The sequence below is a fragment of the Archocentrus centrarchus genome, chromosome 13, assembly GCF_007364275.1.
Source record: "Archocentrus centrarchus isolate MPI-CPG fArcCen1 chromosome 13, fArcCen1, whole genome shotgun sequence".
Lineage (NCBI taxonomy): Eukaryota > Metazoa > Chordata > Actinopteri > Cichliformes > Cichlidae > Archocentrus > Archocentrus centrarchus.
The window spans coordinates 40,310,129-40,335,092 of record NC_044358.1 but is presented as its reverse complement, the minus strand read 5'-3'; the positions used below and the strand labels follow the sequence as shown (position 1 = coordinate 40,335,092).

At 40.2% G+C, this 24,964-nt stretch overlaps 1 protein-coding gene across 1 annotated transcript in view; it reads right to left on the bottom strand.

Moving 5' to 3' along the window:
• Positions 1-24,964, bottom strand: part of LOC115791027 (calsyntenin-2) — a 324,417-nt gene that overhangs the window by 132,260 nt on the left and 167,193 nt on the right. The window contains exons 3-4 of the mRNA XM_030745109.1: positions 20,679-20,874; positions 291-499 (exon numbers count right to left, since the gene is read on the bottom strand). Of these exons, the coding sequence (XP_030600969.1) occupies positions 291-499; positions 20,679-20,874 (405 nt within the window). The remainder of the gene's footprint in view (positions 1-290; positions 500-20,678; positions 20,875-24,964) is intronic.

The window sequence follows — 24,964 nt, the reverse complement described above, 5'->3', positions numbered from 1 at the left end:
TCAGAAACGTTTTTGCCTCTTTTGTATATCAGATGAAGAGCCAAGGGAAGGCAAGAAACTTGAAACTTGATTTGGAAGATCTTTTCAGACTTGTGGGAAATCATTGAAATAGGTGATGCAGAACTTCGGCGTGCCGAGAGAAAGTGGGCACACAAAAATTTAAAGGAAAAGATTTCAAAATGTAAATTACAGTGCTCTGAATATGACTGTTAATAGCATAGCTTCTTTGTGGGAAATACCAACAAATCTCTGAATGCTGTTAGCACCCCCACCCCCCAACTTCTACTCACCATTGCGATCTATGGCAAAGGGTGTGTTGGTAGTGGTGATCTGGTAGTTGCAGATCTGGCTGTACTGTGGTGAGCAGTCCTGATCAGTAGCCTCCACTTGCAGGATATTGTCATAAATCTTGCCCTCTGTTACTGCCGCTCGATACTGGGGCTCCCGAAACACTGGAGCAAACTCGTTCACATCGTTCACCTGAATGTGCACCACTGCCCTGTAAACAGCAGGGGAGAAAACCAGAGATTAATGAGAGTCACTGTAAAGCAATACACACGATGATGGCACAAATGATTTGTCTTATTTCAACCTAGATTTCAATAAAGCAGGCATGCTGTATGCTCTAAGGATTTGCAAAACATTTAAACCCCTTAGTATGAAGGCAAAAGTGAAACTGAGAAATTATATTCTTTCTTTTGGAAAAGCACCTGCTAATTTAAAACAAGTTGGGACAGACAGGTGCAACAAAAGAATGGAAAATTGTTAAAATACTTAAAAGTTAACCACAAGGAATGAGGTTAATTATCATTTTGACTGGGTATAAAGAGAGCATCCTAGAAGTAGTGGAAATTACTATGTGGACTCAGGAACACTTCTGAAAATTTGTGTACACACACTGTACAAATCAGTTTGTTGCTACATCCACAAGTGCAAGTTAAAACTGTGTAAAGGAAAACGCATAGGCCAGAAATGCTGCTGAGGCTGTCTCTGGACAGGATCTGTGATGGTAAAGAGGATATTTAATTCTGTGAAGGCACCAGTAATACTGAAAGATATGCAGTCCTGTGAGAAAGCACACTCCATGATTCAATAGCTTTTATAACCACTTTTACCAGCAATAAAATGAAGTCACCACAGCATTTTAAACGGGTTGAGGTCTGGATTTTGACTGGGCCACTGCAGCATTAATTTTCTTTTTCAGCCATTCTGTTGGAGATTTGCTGATGTTGCAGGACCCAATTTCAACCAAACTTTAGCTGTTGGACAGATGGTCTCACATTTGACTCTAGAATACTTTGGTACAAAGAGGGGTTTGTGGTTAATCCAATAACTGGAATGTGCCCACAGGCTGATGCTATGAAACAAACCCATTTACTGGGCTGTTCGCTCCTGGAAAGATTTTAGCATTGTGTTTACACACACCTGAATCTTCCAGACCAGCAAACTGTCAAATCCACTGCTTTCATACATGCAGAGGGTTATTCAAGTGCATTTGATTAACAGGACCTGGCTGTTTCTTACCCTCTTAATTCACATGACTGCATGCTGCCAGATAACATTTGTTTGTGGGAAGGCCTTGCTTTTTTCAGCAAGATAATACTAAATCATACTCTGTACAGTATGAAGTGTCCTGGTGCCAAAGTGACCTGCGACAGTTCAGAGCTGTTGCCCACTGGAAAGTAAAAGACATATTTTGAAAATAACAAAAGAAGTCCCAGAATTGTTGTGTAGCAGAAATCCTATATCAAGCAAGCATGGCAAAACATTTTTCTTTTAAAAGTACAGCAGTTGGTTTCGTCAGTTCCCAAATGGCTACAGTGTTACAAGCGGAGGTGATGCAACACAGTGGTAAACATGCCCATTCTGAAACTATTTTTTTTAATGTCTGGCATCATTTAAAATAAACCTTTTTTTTTTTCTTTTTCTTTTTAAAGAAAACAATATCATTTCTCCTTTTCAATATTTGATATGCTGTTCCTCCTCAATTTTAAATGAGATATATGGTTTATTTGTTTGCCCATCACTGCATACTAATTTTCATTTACTTTTCACAGAGTAGTCTTATTTGAAAACCAGACTGAAACAGAGACTAAATTAAAGGAGCATTCCCGCAAATGTATACAGTAAGTTCAGATAAATATGCCGCAGTACTACACAGCTTATGAAAACCATTGTCTTCTGTAGAACTCAAGTTCTCAAGAGGTTTTGTTGGGCTCAAGCTTTAATAGGTCTTATATGAACTGTGCAGGGTTAGGACCTTGATGCATCCTAGACAAGTCAGAATATCTCAGCCTCTTTGGCTCCCTTTTTTTTTTTTTAAATCCATTCCTCATGAGTCCCCCAGTTATATTAAAGATGAATAAAAAAATCATCATAGCACGCCTTTAAAGTAATTTCAAAATACTAGATAGTGAGCAGCCACTGCCTGCACATGAATGAATTCAGATATTAATGTTCATTAATTATTAACCCAATCATCACTAATGCTACTTCCTTTTATAGAAAATGTCAGAAAAACATTATTTTCTCTTTATTTTCAACATAATAAAATAAAATGAAAATAACGGGAGAGTGAAAGAACACAGAGTAAAATGATTTTATAAAGGGGGAGAGGTTGTGTGTGTTTATGGTTTACAGCTGCAGTCCGCTCAAAAATGCGAAATGGCTTACAAGGCTAAAAATGTCTTTAATGTCCGCACACAAAGGACTAATTACAGCAGCTTCTTAGATAATCGTTAAGTTTGGATAGTTGAGGGCAGAGTTCACATCAGCAGGTGATGGATTAGCTCAGCAACCCGTAGTCTCATTGTGTTTTGTGCACTACGCTGTCTGGTCTGACCCAGTGGGTTGTTTTTTGGTGCCAAAATAAGATAAAGTGATCTGGAGGATCATTTCATCTGCCAGATTCTTGCATGCTATGCAGATTCTCCAAGCGCATCAAATTGCACTAATTATTCCATAAGTGATTTATCAACAGTCATTCATGTAAAAGTCGCACATCATGTAACCACCCCACCATTCATCACCTAAAATGTCTTCATCAATATTCTCCAGTGTTCAGAAAGCAGCAGATTGCATGATCAGTCCTTCAGTTCACTGACTGAAAGCTGATGATGGATGACAATGGGCTACAATAATTTGCTTTTAGAATGGCTTCAGAACTGCAAAGCCCAACTAATACCTTGCTTTAAGCCACAAAGGGGCGGCTGTGTGGTTTATAGGATGCGATGCTGGGTACGTAATTATGGTGAAATTATCCTATTCAAAGAAGCAGTAACTATTTCTCCAACAGTGGTTGTTGGAGACAGAGACTGGACAACAAGGAGAAAGACAGTGGGGAGGGAGAGCTAGGGGGAATTGATTTTTATACTGCCTTATCACACCCTGTCATAAGTCCACAAAGACAGGCTGTGATTTGTTTTTGAGCTTCTATTTATGTCGCTTAAATTATTTAACAGAACACAGAAAGCCATAAACAACTAGTGAACAAGCTAAAAAAAAAAAAGAGAGAGCCATTGCAGAAGGACAGAGGTAGTAACTACTCTAAGTACATTTACTCCATTTACTGCAGTACAAACTGATTTTGATTTCTATTTTGTTGCTTTCAGCTTATACTCTATTACATTCCAGATACTGATATATCAATGCAACAATAATATGCCCTGTTATGAGTATCTGGTGTCAATACGCACTTATTTATTTTCACATTGTTGGTGCACAACACTATTTCTATTTTGCATCTCTCTTGCCATTGTCTTATAGCTTGCAGGAGGCTAGTTCAGAGAAGTTACACATTAGTTATTTACCTTCTTGGACTGTATTGGATTTTGGATTTTTTGGATTTTATAAAAACATATAAGATGCATAAGATCCACAATGATAAAAAAAAAAAAAAAATATTAATTTAATAAAAAGTATCAATAATTGATGGCATTTTGTGATATTACCCAACCATATAAATCACTACAAATCACATGTGCATGTAACCCATCCCCTATTATGCTTGGTGATTTTTCTTTTTTAAAATTTTTTATCTCAGCCTTTTAAATGGGTGCTTTGACTCTTATGGGAGGCATAGTGAGGGAGGCTAAAATGGTTAGCACTGTCATCTCACGGCAAGAAGGTTATGGGTTCAAATCCTGTTTGCATATTTTCCCCATGTGCGTGAGTTCTCTCTGGTTCTCCAGCTTCCTCCTACAGTCGAAAGACATGTTAGCTTATCTGAAGACTCTAAATTAGCCATTGGTGTGAATATTTGTCTGTAACTCTGTTGCTGATGTATTTTTATGGGTTTAAGTACCAGATGACATGTATGGTTCAGCTGCAAGTCTGTTCTATGGATTTGGAACCCAAATTGCAGGTTTATGTACACATGATCGAATATTAGACTCACTGTATGAACAGATCATAAAGCCATCTGATTCCCCACCATCATGTCCATCTCTGAACATCTTCAGCCACTCCATACTCATCACATCTCACCACTCTATCTATATCTCATGGCCTTCTTATCTTGTTCCATTCTTTCCCTGTGGAATGATTTAGTGTTCTGCTGGGAAACCTAGGGTCCTGGCATTCATTTAAAATGCTATGTTGACAAGTATCAATCATCTAAAGAGTGTTGCAGACCAAACAGGATTGCACCCGTGTTAATGGTGATGCTAACGGCAGCAGAAGAAGCACTGACAGATGATGGTAGCACCAATATGTGCAGTAAATCCCTCTGTCAGCCTTGTTTTGTCATATTAATGATGCTTGCTCATAACCCCCCCCCACACACTCCCCAAAACACACACACACACACACACACACACACACACACACACACACACACACACACACACACACACGAGTCCTTCTATACAAGCCCCAGAGGAGTGGAACATATGTTTCCTCTTTCACCATTGAGGAGTGTGGCAATGTTTTGTGTGTGTGTGTGTGTGTGTGTGTGTGTGTGTGTGTGTGTGTGTGTGTGTGTGTGTGTGTGTGTGTGTGTGTGTGTGTGTGTGTGTGTGAGTGATTCTGAATCCATGCACACAAATGCATGATACATAACTAACTGCTATAACTGCAGAAATGTCTGTGCTCGTGTGCCTGTGTATCTCTGCTGATGCCTCACATCTGGCTGAAACAGACGCCTGGCTCTCTGGGGCAAGTCTATGATTCTGTGTGTCTCTGTGTGTGTGTGTGTGTGTGTGTGTGTGTATGCTGTCATGCTGCTGGAAGATTGCCAAGCTGAGCCCAAGGCTGCTATCCCTCCCTGTGACAGGCCTCAACTCATAAGGAGTGGTCCACAATGAGTCAGAGTGACACAGAAAGACAGTGGGGGGTTAAATGCCCCTGTGGGTGAATGATCACACCACCTCTAAACAAAGAGGATAAAAAAAAGTAGCACCATGGGGATAGTTAGTTGAAAAAAGTCAAAGGTTAAACAAACTATATAATCCCACTGAGTGAGGAAACTACATTTAAGTTCCCCTTGTCACTTAGCCACATGATCACAGTGTTGTCAAATATTAGTGTAAAACAACACCAACTACAGGTTTACACTGCTAGATGTAGACGTTGTACAGGGACATATATCACCTGTACTGGTAAATCCTATAACTCTAAATTTTCAGTTTCCTCTAACACTAACACAGCACCAGTGCAATGATTTCACTTTCCCAGTTTCCCATTCCACAACAGCTCATCTGACTGTTTTTGTACTCGGCCCCACAAATCTTAGAAACATGGTGTCTACTCAGGCACATGCCATTACCTTGGCCTCCAGTATCACTGTGAGGAGTGAGTGGACATAGTAAATAAATATGAAGGACTGCTTTTTTGTATTTGCACAATATCTCTAAAATTAGAAACATCCTGTCTCACAGTGAGGCTGAAAAACTGGTTTATGCATTTATTACTTCTAGGCTGGACTATTGTAATTCATTATTATCAGGCTGTCCTAAAAGCTCAGTGAAAAGCCTTCAGCTGATCCAAAATGCTGTTTCCCTCCCCTCATGCCCAGCTGGTCGCAGCGGACGCCTGCCCCTCCCTGAGCCTAATTCTGCCAGAGGTTTCTTTGCATTAAAAGGGAGTTTTCCTTCCCACTGTCGCCAAGTGGCTGCTCATAGAGGGTCACCTGATTGTTGGGCTTTTCTCTCTAATATTGTAGAGTCTTTACCTTACAATATAAAGTGCCTTGAGGCAACTGTTGTGATTTGATGGCATATAAATAAGACTGAATTGAAGCAGATTGAATTCAGTTGAATCTGACTCATAAAATGTAAAAAAGCTTAGACAGTAAATACAACAGCAAAAGAAGGATTGCAGACAGGAATTTCTCCAAAAAAAAGTTAGAAAGTTAACAATCTCTAATTGCTGGTATACAGCGCAGTGGCTCCATGGTGTAGTGTTAAACGCATTTGCCATACATGCAAAAGCTCCCTGGTTTGAGACTGGGAGGAGACACAAAGAGAGCCTTAGGGGGTCACAAGTTAGTGTACTCCTCGTGTTGGTCCCAAGCCTGGATACATGAGAGGGTTACATCAGGCATTAAAAACTGTGCCAAATCAAATGTAGTTCCATCTGCTGATGCGACCCCTTTGGAAATAAGCAAGAAGCCAGAAGCACTTACAGTGGTTAGTGTACTGTATCGAGGGTTGCTAAGACCTCTTGCTGCCACTTTTAACTGCAGTGGGGAGCTGCACATGTTTTTTTCAGTATAGTGTTAACCAAAGTACAAGCTCTTCCTAAACCTAACCAAGTATTTTTTGGTGCCTACATAAATTATTGAATTTTGGCTTTGCCTAAACCTAACCAGTGAATGAAAACTTATGTAAAAAGCAACTCACAATAAAGCTGATCAATGAGTGCGTAATGCAAAACTCTTAATGCACTACATGAAAACCACAATCTCCTGTCAGACAAACGTTTTACTTTTTACCCTCTTCAACGAATAAAAGATGTTATTAGGTTTGCGCTGTAGGTGACACCTGTCTCTGGTTGCATAGGTAACCCTCCTGTATATTTTCATCCCAGTCATTTGTTAATCAGTGCTTCCACTGATCGGTCATCAACAAATCCACTTTCATTGCAAATTTGATAGTAGCTTATCTCAATACCTACCTATTTCGCAGTACTGATGTTATTTCTTTTTCTTTTTTACAGAAACAAACAAACAAACAAAAACCCCATTATCTTTCTGCTTCTTATTTTGCCTGTGGCTGGTGCAAGGTCAAGGGTAAACGTGTCCAGTACCTGACAGAATGACAGTACTTGACACCCTGGAATAAGAACTTGCTGAAAAAACAAGTCTATATGCAGACACGTGTTGTCAGCGCCAACATTTTGATGATGACCTTCCCTTCTCTGAGGCATTTAAGGTTCTACAGTACTGTACTTTCCTCCTTTGAGATGTGCTAATAATGGATGCTGTACATTTGTGAGCATCTACAATAAATGCCGCCTCACAGCAGCTGATCCTCTTTCTACTCATCCAATTGACTATCTCACATAGGCCATGCTATTTAAGTTGTTTTCACCTGCCCACAGTTGATTCGCATCTGCAAGCTACTTTGCAACCCACCCTCACCCCAACACCTCCATTCGGTCTGTATCTGACTTAATCAGAGTTATAACAGTTGTCACTGATGCCTGCTCTGTTCTGTGTTGAGATTGTGGTGTTGTTCTTTCTGCCACGAGCACATACAAGGGCTGGTAGGTGTGCGCTCACCACCTTATGCATTCCACGTATACGCATGGAAGGGCAGGTAGGTCCCAGAACAAAGCCATGCTGGCAAATATAAATTACTGCACATGGAAATATCAGTCTTCTTTTGACTGTAATGGTGCTGACTGAAATAGTGTTCCTGGATAGCAACATGATCGAGGGTATCAGTCTTCCTCTATTTTTCCCCTCAAAATGAATCAAAATACAATATTAGTATGCTCCTGTTGTTTACTTTCTCCATTCAAACAACTATATCAAAAGTAGTAAATGACCAGAGAATGTAAAGTACTTCTAACAGCATCTAATCATTCTTTGAGAATTGAGTGCAGCGTGCATAAAATACATAATTGTGTAACTTTGTTTTGCTTAATAACCCCAGTTCCCTGAATGCTGCCTCATTTACAAATAACACAGTATATCTAATAAAAGGAAGCAGTCAATCTCTTTCCAATGATGTAAATATCTCAGAAAGTGAAATGCATCCCAAGCAGTGGAGATGCATTTAAGTGCCAGGTGGGATTTCAACCCAGTTAAATCATATGCCGACACAATCAGATACCAGCTGCATGTTAAAGGCAGGTGATGCATGTTAATGTCAGGTTAGCATTGTTCAAAGCTTATTGCATATTCATCTGCGCTCATTATTTATAAATACAGGCACTCAAACAGACTGATAGTATTGAATGCTTCCAATACACACACGTCAACAGCCAGCACAAAGGGAAAGGACTCAATTAATCTTTGACAAGAATTAGCCGAGAGGCTGAATCGTCAGTTTCCTCGTGTACGACTGGAATGGCAATAAACAACCCTAACCATACCAATGGGATCTAATGCACAACAAAACACAGGATAGTAACTTCATCAATATCCAAGGAAATCCCATTTCCATATCGACAAGAATCCTCAGGTGCAGACTCCACGGAGGCCTGCGTAATCTGAATGCAAGGTCACCTCTAGTGTTATGAGCAGATCCTGCTTATTTCACACGCGCTAATATTGAATATCTGATGGCTTGGACTGTTATTCAACAGAATCCAAGAGAGAGAGCTGCAATCTGCAAAGATAGTTAATTATTCATTCCCAAACCTACTTTCATAAGCACAGTTTACTTGTCACTAGAACTGCAACTTATGAAGAAAGGAGAAAAGAATGAGGGGGGAAAAGGACAGAGAAAAAAGCTAAAGTCATAACCAAGGTTTTATGTGTCATATATAAAAACACCCAAACCACAGCATTAAAAGGGAAAGCTGAAGATATACCTGATACCTGCCATTACTTTATGACATATTCTGCATTAAATATAGAGGGTTGTTAATGACCTCACCTGCAAACTTTGGTTTTGGTTTCTAACCAAAATGCATCTTAACTATATATTAAAAAAAATATGTAGGTCTAGCAATACATAACAGTTTCTCCAGCAATGAACTGCTACTATAATTAAAATATAATTTCTGTGGCAAGAATTTATTTTCCCAGCAATTCCTTCTAAAACTGGCAGTTTAATTAATTTCAGTGTCTGTTTGCATTCGTTGTTATTTTTGTTCCGCGCACATCTCCCCAGTTCACCTTTATTACACCTGTTGATGTTTCTTTTCGTCATAAAAGTTTATATCATCTAATCATTGTGGGGTTTTGAAAATAGTTTTCATTATAGCAGTTCATAATTTATTTTCTGTTTGCTTTTCAAAAAGCCCCTTGTTTGCAAGTATTTTCTGTCAGTGGGTTAAAATCCGGGTCTCACAAGAGTTCTCTTGAATGTAAAGTCATTTGAGGGAAATCTTCAACTTAAGAGCACTTGCGCAAAAAAAATAGTAAAATAAAACACGAATGGCTCTTTGCTTAACTCTGATGACAAGCAACTAAGTGCTCGTCGATGTGCACTGACACCTGATTGCAGTTTGAATCACGGATAGGAATGGGTGTCACTTTCTTTTGTCTGGTAACTGAAGCAGACAGACACAGATGGTGCCGTTCCTGGCAGTGCAAATTCATAATTGAAATGTGTAGACTATACTCCCCCATTACATTATAGTTAGCTGAGGATAAACAACATATTTCTGTGTTTTCTTTTTTCTTTTTTTCTTTGGCTTGCTGGGAATAATAGTCACGTCAACTAACAGGTTTTGACAGAATGAGGTTTCACTCATATTAGCATCAAGTGTGACAAGTGAGAAGTTAAGATTCTTGGTAGAATAAAAGAGCCGACACACTGACAGGGCAGTATCTGCGAGGAGCCCCCTGGTTTTTTTCTCACTGCAGAAATCTATCATGACAGCTTATGCTAACGAGGCACAGCGTTTGGCACACTTCTTCACTCACAAGAAAGTGCCTTTTACTTTTTTTTTTGGTTAATGTTGAAAGGTGTTTTTAGGAGAGTAGCTTCCAAGTCGGTTATGAGATGCAAAATCACCCAATCTATCCCAGCTACACTGTTTGCCTTATTTGTATGTAAATGTAGGTATATGAGTGTGAATTTGTCTCAGCAGTTGTGGTTTGAGAGTGTGTGTCTGTGTGTGTGTGGGCGTGCATGGCTGTCCTTCAGCTGGCGGTTCAGTTGGATAATTAGCTTTTCATAACCGCAGCGAGGTTAGAACACGCAGGCTTCTAATGATGACTTTAATAACTACCGTACTACCGAGCACAGTGTGCGAACGTGTGGCTATTTAAGGACATGAGAAAACATATGTGTGTCTACGTAGAGTCTAGATTTTCTATTGAACGCATACACAACTGAACACACATAACCATGGGAACACCTAACCTTGCAAATGTATTACCCTTCTTGACAGCCTCCGGGCTCTTAACCCCTGGGCCGGTGTTAAATACACGTGGGGCGGTTAGGTGCGAGTCCTGGGAGGAATTATGAATATGACTTGCTTTGTAAGGCAGTGAAATGTCCCCTATGCCTAATTACTCCGTAGAAATAGCACAACTTTGAGCAGAGAAAGGGAAGTGGGCAAAGGCGAGGTATAAACAGTAGACAAAATTCTAGTCTTCCGCTGCTTATTAGTGAAATTACTTGGTTATATTTCAACTGTCCCCATCCCAAAGGTTCAGTGCTTACACCTCTAACTCCAGTGGTGACTTCCAAGATTTCTATTAAATCTTTTTTGCTTTTCTGAAAGCACTAGCAAAAGAAAAGATCTTATAATGAGTTACTCTAAATGACTGACCTTGTTATAGAAAGCAATTTATACATTTTGCCCCTTGAGCAGGAATTGCTAGCACTTTAACTGAAAAGTAATTTCACCCACACAGGCTGCTTTATGTGAATCGTTTTTAGAGGCACGAAAAAGTAGAACTCTACAATAACCAGAAAAGAAGCAGAATTTCATATTTCATACTGTAATTTTACAGGGAGATCTCAGATCTAACTTCATATCCCTTCCCCATTAAAAAGTTGGAAAGACCAGCCCTAAAACACTAAATCAATGAAGAAGAAGAAGAAGAAGAATAGTTTTTTTCATCAGAAGTACAGACCATACAAGAAGTTTCGATCTTGGTGAGTGAAGTTCTAGTATTTATTAGTCCATTACTTAGCACTAATTAGCATATCTGTGTCTATGCATTGCACCTTTATGGTTTATGAATATAGTTTCTTACCAAGCTTGCTAGTTTTAACTAATAACTAAGCGCTCCATCCACTATTCCAAAGATGGCAACTTCTGGCTCAAAAAACTAAATGGCAATGTCCAAAATAACAGAAATTTGGTTTGTTAAATGCAGAGTCCAAGAACTAATAGATGGAGTCACAGTGGTCATGTCCATCTTTTATACACAATCCGTAGCCAAAATCTATCTTAATTTAAAAAAGGAAATTCTCATCTCTCAGCACACCCATGTTCCTCCTTGAAAACATGATCAATCCAATGCATTTCTCAGTAAAGCAACTTATTCATTAGCTAAAAACACGATATCTCTCAAAATGGCTTTTTTCATCAAGAATATAAATATTGCTAATGATGCATAATTTCTACCTATTTGGATCTAATGAAAAAGAAGTCAGAGGAACAACATGTTGTTATCCATGGATCATTTGCAGCCATCTTCTTACCACCTGTGCAAGGTTGGAAATTTCTTTGAAAAAAACAAACAAAAATTGAATAATGTTTGGATAGACGGTGATTTGATAGACACATGCATGCATCTGTGATTATTGCTAAAAGTGCAAAAATTGCTTTTTATTTCATGGTATGTCAGAGTTGAAGGCCTACAGTACCGATGCACCTATATTGCTTGGTTGTCAAGTAAACTGCAACATTAAATGGTCTGCACTTACTGTATACAGCAACCTTTTAAGGCAGCAGTTCTACAAAGTGCTTTATAATGTGTTTCTCATTCTCACACACACACACACACACACACACACACACACACACACACGCACGCACGCACACACACACACACACACACACACACACGCACACACACACACACACACGCACGCACGCACACACACACACACACACACACACACACCAATGACAGCCGAGCTACCATGGAACGGCAGGCATATCATGGGAGGAGCAACTTGGGCTTCAGTGTTTTGCCCAAGGACACTTTTCCATGTGCACGTGCCAGAGATCAAACTGCTAACTCTGCAGTTGGCTGACAACCTCCTCTACCACATGAGCTGCCCCACGGCTATAATGTGGCCTCAGCAGATGCATCATAATGTTTTCTTTGTTAATAACATTTGAGTGTAGTTAAGTCATTCCTGCATGTCAGATGCATCTTTTTCTTAAAAATCAGCACTGCTTGACACCAGACTTTTTCATTAATGCCCAGGCTCAATCATTTTTGTGTTAAATCAATAGACAGAAAATGGACATTTATTACATTTATGGCTCTTTGCATCAAAGGCTGAGAACACTTCACAGTTCAGATTTGACAGAGGTCAGCCCTATACTATAATTTGTGTTTCATTTAAAGCTGACCTGAGCAGAAACTGCCTCAAGGAGTTTACGGTGAATTCATTCAAGCTTTGCACTTTGCTGACAAGTGACTAATGCAGGAGCCAAGTAAAATATATCAGAGGGCACTGGGAAGAAGTGTGATTCTGGGAAATCTGGATGCTATTGCATGTAAAATGGTGCTCTGACTCTGAGTCATTAATGGCATTGTTTATAAAGCCGTCTGTTCTGTGGTTTCTGACAAAGTCATCAAATGTGGAACAATGTAACATTTTTATTGGCTCTGCAGAATGACGCATATATTCAAAGCCTGACATGGCATTTTGAAAAAGAAACATCTCATTTGTGTGCAAAAAAAAAAAAAAAACTCACACTGGGAGACAGATTTGTATAGCCAGAGCAGAGAGAGCATCCATTTGTGAATGCAGAGGCAGTGGAACAAAATATTCAAACACCACAGCCTGTAACAAAGACAGAGGCCCTGACGGAAAGAAGGACAGAGTCTGACAGCAAGAGCTTGCTGAGCTGTAGCCAGCCAGGGGGAAAAAAAGTACTACAGGGAGAAGTAGGGCAGCAGCCAGTGGTTAGCAGAGCAGGACAAGATATAGGGTGGAGAGATGAGTTTGAACTCATCCCGTGTCACTCCTGATCCCCTCCCCTGTCCTCTTTAGTGCCTAATTTTCTTGACTGCCTTCTCTCTCTGCTGTTGATGTGTCATGTGTAATTTAAGCACAGCCTTAGGCAGAGATTTTTTCTTCTTCCCTGCTAGCTTCTTTGTAAATCGGAGCAAGCAAGTGAACGGTGCCGTGAAAGGCCAGGCTCATCCTTTGAGAGTTACCAGTAACAGGACAGGCCATTTAAAGTGTTCCCAAATTCATTTCCCCTTCAGCATCAGCCTGTCTGTACCGACCAAACTGTTTCTACATCACAGCAGGCAGTGAGTTATGTTGATAGAAAGTAATAGTGTGACATAACAGAATGCCTGGGAGCTTAGGAGGGATGTAAAACATTATCAACAGCATGAAGGCAGGGACGGGAATGCAAAACAACCGCACAGAAATGAAAACAACCACACAGAGCTGCACAGCCACCACACAGAGATGCAAAACAACCATTCAAAGATGGAAACCAACCACACAGAGATGCAAAACAACCATTCAAAGATGGAAACCAACCACACAGAGATGCAAAACAATCAGACAGAGATGCAAAACAATCAGACAGAGATGCAAAACAATCAGAGATGCAAAACAATCAGACAGAGATGCAAAACAATCAGAGATGCAAAACAATCAGACAGAGATGCAAAACAATCGCACAAAGATGCAAAACAATCGCACTTAGATGCAAAACAATTGCACAAAGATGCAAAGCAATCACACAGAGACACAAAACAACTGCACAAAGACGTGAATCAACTGCACAGAAATGCAAAATAACAACACAAATATGCAAAACAAACAGATGCAAGACAAAGATACGCAAAGAGATGTCTGGATATCAGGCTCTGGATATCTTTTTAGGATAGGTGTACACTCAGCTTTACAGTTTGGTGCAATTCTGACCCCAGAAAAGTCATTCTCGCTACTCTTAATGCTGTTCTGAAATCAGTAATGCATTTCCCCCACCCACGTTAGCCTTTCTCATTGTTTTTGCACATACTGCTATGCCTGTTCAACTGCTCATTAACTCAAATATCTAATCAGCCAATCACATGTCAGCAACTCACAACACTTAGGGATGGAGACATGGTCAAGACAGCCTGCTGATGTTCAAACCGAGCATCAGAATGGGGAAGAAAGGTGATGAACACGGCACGGTTGTTGATGCAAGACGGATTTTAGAAACTGCTGATCTGCTGGGACTTTCCCACACTACCATCTCTAGGGTTTACAGAGAATGGTCCGAAAAAAAGAAAGCTGAGTGAGCAGCAGCTCTGTGGGTCAAAATACCTTGTTGATGTCAGAGGTCAAAGGAGAATGAACAAACTATTTTGAGTTGATAGGAAGGCAACATAAACTCAATCAAGCACACGTTACAAACAAGGTATGCAGAAGAGCATATACAGTGTATCACAAAAGTGAGTACACCCCTCACATTTCTGCAGATATTTAAGTATATCTTTTCATGGGACAACACTGACAAAATGACACTTTGACACAATGAAAAGTAGTCTGTGTGCAGCTTTTATAACAGTGTGAATATACAACATACAACATCTCGGACTGGGGCTCAAATCAAATTTTAATTTCAATTTCAAATTTGGCTCCAAACGATCACAAAAACAGTGTAATCGACAAAAAAAAAAGATTTGATTTGTGCTGATTTATGCTGCAGAGTTGAGTCTTTGCAAGGCCTACAACATAACCTATGCAAGTGGCAAGCAACGCGGCACTTACACTTGTGCAGGTGCATTATGTGTTAATTACTGTTAATTATTGAGCGGGAAATCTACGCCTTAGCCTTAAGTGCACCTCTTGAGAAATGTAACTATGATTGTGATTGGCCTGTTCAGCGCCTCCCGTGGATTTTTGGCTACTTATGTGGTGCGATAGAATAATAATCATCTCAATATAAGGAAAAATAATCAATCAATCATCAATATAAGGACTCACAAATGTCAGCAAATTCCTGTAGTGAGATTGCTGAAACAATCGGAATGAAGTGGAAAAACTAAAGGGGCACCTGAAAAAAACTGGCCCAGGAGGGAAAAAAGTCCCGGGAAAAACTTCTGTCGTGTCCCAGGACACGACAGCAAGGTAATTAACACAGATTTGCTACAGAGTGGGATCTGCACCATCCACTCTGTGCTATAATGGGCCAGCCTGACTGGAACCAGGGGCGTAGAATTAGGCAGGGATGGTAGAGACATGTCCATAGCAATGGATCGCACCGGACAAAGATTCTTTACCAAAAACCCTGGAAACTGATCCGACTTACATCCATACCAATGTTAATACCAAATCTTTTTCATATATGTACAGGATCTGTCAGTATGCTGTGGCACTAAAATGTGAGAATTTATTTGGTCTAAAAAAACTTGGTCCTATTTCTTCCTAGTATTATTAGTCGTGATAACTGGCATTACCTTTCTATTTATTTATTATTTGTTTTTCATTTATAATGTAATCATTTATGTATATATTACTGATATATTATTGATATTTACATATTCTATATTTTTTTTTCAATCTAGCATTTATTTTTAAGAGATTGCAGAAGTGCACTAGATTTCAAGGTATTGGCTGTTCATTAAGTGAAATAATTGCACCGTACTTACAAAGTCAGTGAGTAATTGTGTTAAATAATTGCAATTTCAATACTGACGAAAATAATCGTGATTATGATTTTTTTTCATAATCGAGCAGCCCGACCTTGGATCTTGACTCAGGTGGGCTACAGCAGCGTTAGACCACACTGGGTACCACTTCTGTCATCTAAGAACAGGAAGCTGAGGCTAAAATTTGCACAGACTCACCAGAACTGGACAATAGCAGACTGGAAAAACACTGTACTCCAATGACCTCCACAGTCACCAGATCTCAGTCCAGTAAAGCACATTTAGGATGTGGGGGAAGGGGAAATTTGGATGAGCAGCTGACAAATATTTCGCAACTGTGTGATACTCCCATGTCAATGTGGAGCAAAGACTCAGATAAATGTTTCCAGCACCTTGTTGAATCTAAGTCATTAAGAATTAAAGACGTTCTGAAGGCAAAAGGTGATCCAACATTGTTCCAACTAAACCTCTTCTGAGAATTTGTGTGCTTTCAGCTGAAGGGCAGGTTCACTGCTACCACTGACGGTGTGTTACTGGCCTTGCTGTTTCATACATATTTTAAAAAAAAGGTTGAAATAATTTGGTTGAAAACACTAATGCAATGCTGAACAGTATCAATGAAAGTGAGAGATCTGGAGTTCAGACTGGATGATTTTTTTCTCCCTTCTGTTTCTCGTGGAGATAAGTGAAGAACTTAACGTACCACAAGTAACAGCATAACTGTTTAAGTTGTGAATAAAATGTGATTTGTAAATTACTGCATCACGAAAAAGTGCAGTGCTACAGCCAACACGGAAAGGAACCATGAAGAGATGCAAAAGGACCACAAATATTGGATGGATCCATGGATGGATGGGTGGAAATGTAATAGCTATTAATAACAACCATTAACAATAACAATTGATGCACCACCACTCTTTTAAGAGCTTCTAAATCTTCCCCTGCAAGCATAAAACTAATATTCCAGTAAATAGGTTATGCTCAAGTAATTTAAAACTTTCACTCAAAACCCATGCTGCTATGGTTGCTCGTTAATGTCTATACAGTACTTTGGTTGGTGTGTGCGTGTGCGTGTGTGTATCGACAACATGATAGATTTCTGTGCTTGGCTGCATTGTTGGCCAAGGTGAGAGCGGGAGTGGAGTGGTAAGGCGGTGAGAAGAGAAGAAGAGATGTGTATTATACAGCGAACAATGGGTGGTGTCTGGACTGAGAGCAATTTCAGGCAGAAGCTGCTTTCATGAAAGTCAACAAGTGTGACAAATTGCTTTTATCAGTTCAACTCTTATAAGTATGGTCTACTGGTGTTTGGGGAGGTGAAGTGGGTGTTGCTCTCAAAGCAATCTGACATTTGACTAAAGCCAAATGAAGGTTGGAGGAGGAATGGATTTAACTAAAGGGCCAGCTGTCAGGCTTTGTTTTCAAGTGTTTTGTGTAAAAATAAGAAATAATAATAATAATAATTAAAAAAAAACACCATCACATAGTGACTTGTGTAATGATGATATTTCCTTGAAACAATATGTAAAATGTTGTAGGCTGTAATTATGTCAGGCTTATTTATAATGCAAACACAATAGCACTGCAGTGTCTTTTGTTTTTATTTCTGTGCTTCAACATTTTTAAATCAAACTGCAGCACAATCTTGGTTGTAGCTGCCATTGTTTAAAGTAAAACTCAACTCCAAGTGTTTTGGCAGTTTACTTACCACGTAATGGCAAATTCACCTTCAGCTTTCTTTCAAAATGAAGTTCAAATTTCCAGCAGTGCAGTTTAAAGCCACACTCATCATCATAAAGATGATTTATTTTGTGTAATGAATATAAACTCCCTGTCCAGGGAGTTGTTTTTCTGTTTGGCACGCTAGCGTTCTGGATATCTACTTGTTATTTTTTACCTAATTTTTTTTTCCAAAGTTGTTTTTGACCCCCTTTTCTTGAAATTTTGAATGCCTCAGTGAACTCAGTATATTTCCCAACTTTATTTTGCTTTTACCTCGTCTCCTCTAATCCAGTGTATTTATTTTCTTTAATAACCTGCACTGTTGTGCTGGCAGGAAACATCATTTTGTTCCGAGAAGAACTGCACTTGAAAAGAAAGAGTTGATCAAAAATGTTTATATATTTAGAGCCTATTTTATGCTCAGAAATACAAATTTAATAAACATGCTATTTGAGCACTTTCTTCCCTACATGCAGTCTGCCCCATCTTCTAGCTGGAGGTTATTGGCGCCGTAGGCAGCCTGAGAGGGAGACTGCGGGCGACTCCACCTTCTTTACGGTTAATAGTCTCCTAACATGATGCAAGCAGTGAGCATCAATCAGATCTGTAAAGAATGGTACAGTCTGTGGTGGAAACAGTTTCTTTATAGGTTCAGTACATTTTTAAAATACATATTTTCACAGTTTAAAAAAGCATCACAGACACAAATCATGGTACGCGCTATTTACCACTCATACATAAACTGATGTTTTAAACAGAGTGAGCTGTGAGAATATATGAGCTGTGAACAACATGATGAAAAACAGAGAGACAGAATTTAAAACTCTTTTTATTAACCAGATTTTCTTTCTTGTTGCAGTCTTCATTCTTTTTTTTATTGACAGCATCATTTTATTAACTTAAGTTTCTGTGTGTGTGTGTGTGTTTTGTCTGATTCTATAGTCTATATTTAACTAACTTGTAATGACAGCTGCACTGGCATCACTGAACAATTTTCCTTACTTGACTCACTCTGTAAAAAAATGATTCACAGGTCTGAATGTGGTGCTGCAGACAGCTGGTTTAGAGAATGGCCATCAAAGGTGCTCAATTTTGCTGTGTCATCAACAGCAGCAATAACAGCAAGCCTTCCGCTGACCCCAGGACGGGTCAGAAGTGCAGATTTAATCAATTTCCTACCAACAAAGAGGAGAGCATCAATGCTGTGACTCACTGAGTCAGTGTGGATGGTGATAAACTGAGTTCAATCTGATGACGAATGGAGAAAAATAAGGTGAATTCAGTGAATCAGAATGGGTGATTACTGATTTCACTTTTAGCATAAAACATACATATAGAAGCTTAATTATTCCCATTATTGTTGCAGTTTTCAGCAGATCAGACCTGTGACCCTCTGACAGCTGACAGGAGCTGGCTAATCAACAGCTTGTTATATGCTAACTGTGGACCGGCTAATGTTAGGCTCGAGCATCCTAAAATCACACTTTTCCTCTGATGAACAGTTTGATTACATTCTCACATCGTATGAGAGTTTATTCGCTCAGTGTCAGAGTTGTTAACAACGTTAAGGGTCAGTTAACCGTAGCTGCAAACACGGGCAGCGTTACTGATGAAGAAGTCCTGGAACTCACCTCAGTGTCGCTGTCATTGGACAGAATCATTGGACAGAATCATTATTATTACCAAAAGCTGTTTACTTTAATCCACTAATTGTCTTAGTTTAGGCACCAAAAATAGGCTATTTGATTAGGTTTAGGCTACAAAGGTAGTTACGGTTGTAAAAGGGTCAGAGTTTGGGTTTAAATCCACTCTGTCACAATCTGAAGTGCAATTTAAAAAGCTGCATTCGGCAGCTTACTGTACCTTGACATTTACCAGGACAGCTTTTACATGAACACTTTTTCATAGAAACACTCAATGGCTTCTTCACAGTCTGGGTTGCTCCCTAACTAACTAGCGAAGTACCCAGTGCGTGTTTGTAACCGGCAAAGTTGCTTACCAGTTAGTGATGCATTGGTGTAGAGTCACCACAACAGGGACATTTGACAGTGCATACACGCCATAAAAATATAGACCTGACACTAAACATTACTGAAGACACAGCAACCAATAAGCCTTGTGACATAGTCCACTCTGCCGCAGTAATTGTTAATGCACATATAAGCCTAGACCTGTGTATTGTTAGGGCATGTATAATTGTAGAGTCACATTTGAAGGCGCATACACCCCATAAAAAATACAAGCTCGACTATAAAGCACTAAACATTACATGCCTTTAAAAAAAACCTTCCCTGTGCACTTTCATTTGTTCTTCTACACCATAAACATGTATATATACAGTACCAGCCTATATGGACCTTTGTGCCTATATGGACCTTAATCCATGAAGATACAAAGTTGTAGCCATCGTGCTAAAGGTAAAGCGTCTTTACGGAGTTGCTATTGACATAAGGTACAAATGTGCTCCTTAACATTTTATGATAAACTAGGTATAGTTGCTCCTGATAGTCCAAATTTTTTTTGGACCTCGCATAAAATTTGAATGGAAAATGTCTTTGATGGATATCGTTTGTGCTGGCGGTTTGATGACACTCTGAACTGTAGTTGCTAAAACTAACTTGAGGCTAGACCCAACCACCCACTACCACATGCTTTTCTTTGATGCTTAGTTGCTCCTGTCCCCCCACTACACACACACACACACACACACACACACACACACACACACACACACACACACACACACACACACAATCCTAAGAAATATTCACAGTTACACAGAGAAGACTGCTTGTCTTCTGAAGCACCACAGTTTTTTGGATAGCTGGTAATTTGAGTTTAAACATTGTCTATATGAATAATTCATTCTTTTGTACTTTGTAGCCTTACACAATGTAGCCTAAGCACTTGACATGCATTATTAACTCAGCTCTTGTTTATTTAATTGTCTGTTCCTTGCTGTTGGTGGTATTTTCCTGTCAGTGAATTCTCTCCACCTTCACAAAGCCTGCTTTATTCAAACCCAGTTGTCTGTTTTACTCACTTGTGGGACTTCTTGCCCTCGATGCCCCCAGGGCCCGACCCGCAGTCATGAGCCTGAATGATGAAGGTGTATTCCTTCTGTAACTCGCAGTCCACCAGGCCCCGTGCCCTCAGCTGGCCCTCACCAGACGTACCGTTCAGCACCACTGCTTCGAACGGTGCATCTAGCCCGTGTATGTTGAACGCACAGATCTCCCCTAGAGCACAGGGGGAAGGGAGTGGGGGGGGGGGGGGGGGGGGGGGGGGGGGGGGGGGGGGGGGGGGGTAAAGAAGAGAGAAAGAAAAATAAGGATGAGGTGAGTTTAAATCAATGACAGTCAGGCAGAAACCAGCTGGACAGGACTATGTGTAAATTAGGTAAGCAAAAGTTTTTGGGGGAAAGAAGAAAAAAGGTTACTATTGGCCAGTGGGACAGGTTACCAAACCACTGCAGGTATATTCTCATCCATCATGCAATGCCATCAAGGGGCGCGTGACTGGTCCCAAATTCATCCTGCAGCATGACAATGACCCCAGACTTCAAGAAGGAGCCCTGCTACAGATGGCTGACCCCCACAGAGCCTTGATATCCACATTATGGAGCCAGTGTGGGAGTACATCAGGAGACAGATGAAACACAGCCCAATGGAAGTTCTCCAAGATGCTTGGAACAACCTGCCTGCCAACTAACTTATTTTCACAATCAGTTTACCTAACATTGTAAGGAAGCTGACTTCATTTAACTTCTATTTCATCGTTGTTCCTGTGGGTCCACCTCTGAATTGTGTTGTGCAGCAGAAGAAGCGCACACTTCCCTGAAATACTGCTGAGTAGCTTATTTCCAGCAACAGCCACTGCTGAGAGCAGATATTCCTGTGGGGTCTGCAGTACCCACTGTTGGTGTTTGCCATGGTGGAGAAATAAAAGCTCCTATAACTGTTTCTCAGATTGAAAATAGTGCATATATGTACATGGTAACAAAGTGAAAAGCATAACAAAATATAAAACAATCAAATTACTCAAATATCAAGATTTTTATTGGAAATTATATTTAAAAAAGATCTATCCCTGTTCTTATTGCCTGAAAAAAAAGTTTATGAATAAAGTCAAATTGCTCCACACTAACAACCACAGCCTCAGCAGTAGGCCTGTACAGTACCAGTCACCATGACTGTGTCTAAACTTTGGGTTGGTACTGTATATCAGCACCCCCTGTCTTAGTTAACTTTAGTAAAGTTTAAATAGAACCCATTATGGTATTTCCATCTCCAGATTTGTATTCTGGGTCTCTAACAGACTTTGTATGACTGGCAGTTTATAATAACGCTCATTTATTTTATACTGCTCACTCAGTGCCCTCACTTCATTCACTGTCTTCAACCTTCTCTTTCTCTTTAAGCCAACTTACTTCTGACTCGCTCCTCTTAAACAAAAAGATCCATACAATTGAGAGGATCATATTATGGATACCTGAACTCACTGACATCATAAAGACCCAAGAATTTAAAAAAAAAAGCCTAAAAGTGAATGTTTAGGTTGACCTCATTATTTGAAACTTATGCCATGTTCAACTTTTCACATTTCATTTCCTTTCTGTAAAATATCGGGTTAGGGAAGCTTTAGGTTTAGAGAGTTTGAGCTGGTCTTGATAACTAACATACTTGTACAACAACAACAACAAAAAAAAAAACATATGTAAACTTCTTAATGGACTGTATTTTGCAGTTTCCTCTTTACTTTTTCAAAATAAGAACATTATGGAAAAGACACTGTAATCCTGGAAGAATTCTGAAGAACAGAGATGCTGTTTTTGACGATGAGGATCATCTTTTACTCTGTTACCTGGTGTGAGACTGTAATTTAAACTGTAAACAGTATAATGAGTTCGATGGTTAGGCTTAACGCCTCCCTAAAAGGAACATTTGAGATTATCCTTGAAAGAAATCTTGATCTTTAATTTAAACTATATTTGATTTAAACTGTATTCAGGCTGGATGAATGCTGGTCACCTTGGGGAATTCCTATGAGTAATAGTTACAGTTACACATGTCATTTGGAAAGCAATCCAACATAGAGACAAAAGTAAAACATCAGAAAGTCAAACTGGAGCGTTATAAATAGATCAAGCTCACATTCACCACCAATGCACCTTCTTACTTAGTGTCTAATTGCTCTTGTGAAAAACACCAAGGACATTCCTGCTGTTTGCCCGTCCAACATGGAGCCATTCTTAGCAGTGCACCCAAAACAACATAAAGTACAATTGAGTTACACAGGGGCTCAAGTAAAACTAAAACAGCTCAAAGTCACCCTTGCTGTGAGATATAGAGGAAGAAAATCCATTTCAATCCAGAGTGAGCAGCTGACAAGAACAAAACACAAGAGCTGAGAGAGCGCTGACATTTATTAGCAGGAGCGTATAAAGAAGTGGTCCATTTGTGTGGTCGGAGCATTTTTTTTTTTTTTTTTTTCCTTTCGAGAACTGACATCCCCTTGTGTTTCCACTAGTGGGATTTCAGGAAATCACTTAACGTGCTGGGCTCACACTCTGACCTGTGACGGCTAATTGCACTGATATCACTTAAACTAACAGCGAAGACTAAATTGGATTCCCAAGCAGCTTTGTGTGCACATTGCTCCTGGCAAATTCTGATAAGAGCAACTTTATTTTCTACCCCTTCTCTCCCCTTTCATCCTGTTTCTGTCATAATCCCCCCCCCCCCCCCCCCCCCTTCCCCCCCGTGAGGGGCAGGGGATCTGAAATGACAATTTGCCCACAGAGGAGCTATAGGCAAAAATGATGAAGAAAGAGCAAACAGAGGGAAAAGGAGAGCAGAAAATGAGAGAATTGAGAGGAGGGTGTCAACACTGTCTGATTGCTGTAAAGACACCCCCCCCACACACACACACATACCACCACCACCTCCACCTCCACCACATTGTATTGCCTGAACAATGACTTATGAGAGTTAAATGGGCCCCCCATGCTATGGAGAAGCATGGCTTGCCGGCAAGAGTAAAATCATAAAATGGCACTGAGCAAACGGTGTGAGACGGGGAGTGACAGAAGATGCAACAGTCCTGACGTGAGGCTTCTCTCAATAGTGCACCACCGTACAAAACAGGCAAATGGAAAATCCATCACCGTTGGAGCGAGAAATAAATACAATATACACAGGCAAGTGCAGAAGCTTCCCATCAGGGTGAATATGCTGAGGATATGCTGATGGCGCACACGCCCACTGTCGAGGCTGGGTGGCCCAACATGCTCCTCGTGATTTAATTGTGGCTGAAGGGGAGAAGCAGGGACGAGGGTCAAGGTGAGCGCAGGAGGGGGGTGGGGGACCTCCCTCTTTTCAGTCTCAAAAGCACAATCTGAACGACTCTGGCTGCCAACAGACCTGTCATTTTTTTCTATCACTTCACTCCAGACCTGATAAGTGTTTTGCCACCTACAGAGAGGCAAAGATGGGTGGTGGAGTGGGGAGGGGGGGACGAGGTGGGAGCACTGGCCCCGGCGGCAGTGGAGGAACAGATGTTGGGCGGATGGAACTTGGCAGAGGTATAGTGCTCTCAAACGCTAATTACTGCGCTAAACTGTTAGCTAAATATGCATCTCCGTGTCACATTAGACTTTTAAGAGGTAGATTTATGATCAGAAGAAACTCTGTCTTCTTGAAAGGGGGGCCATTTAAAACTAATGGATGCAAACTAATGGATACTGAGACTGCGGTGCTGTTTCTTTATTAGTTTATTTTCTGGGTAATCACCACTGTTTGGCATAATAAATTGTTTTTATGATCTCCAGTACTCCATATATGAGGCCTGAACCATTTTTAATCACTATATGCTTTACACACTATAAAACTTCGAAGCTAACTTACTCCACTATGCCTGATTTGTCTCCTTCTATTTTTTTTTTTTGCTACCTCATTCTCTGCTGCTGTGATTACTAAGTCTCCCCTTGGACATCATTACATTTTCATTTAATCAACTCTGAATTAATCGTCGTCTGTTAGTTAGTAGAAAGTGTGCTCAGGACCTAAGGTGCTGTCCTGCTGGTGTCAGAAGTCGTCCAATGCTCAACACCTCAAGGGAATCTGGCACTGGGCCACACTACACTATCTTTGAGGACAGAGAGCTCATTATCACTGAAGGCAGAGCTGCTTTACTGACAATATTGGCCTGTGTTTGCAGAACTGGAGGAGTGTGACAAAATATCGGGGGCCTCGGCGCCTTGGGCCCCAAGTTATTATCAAAGCCGACAAAGCATTCATGATGAGCTGCCTGTATCTTAATATATACACA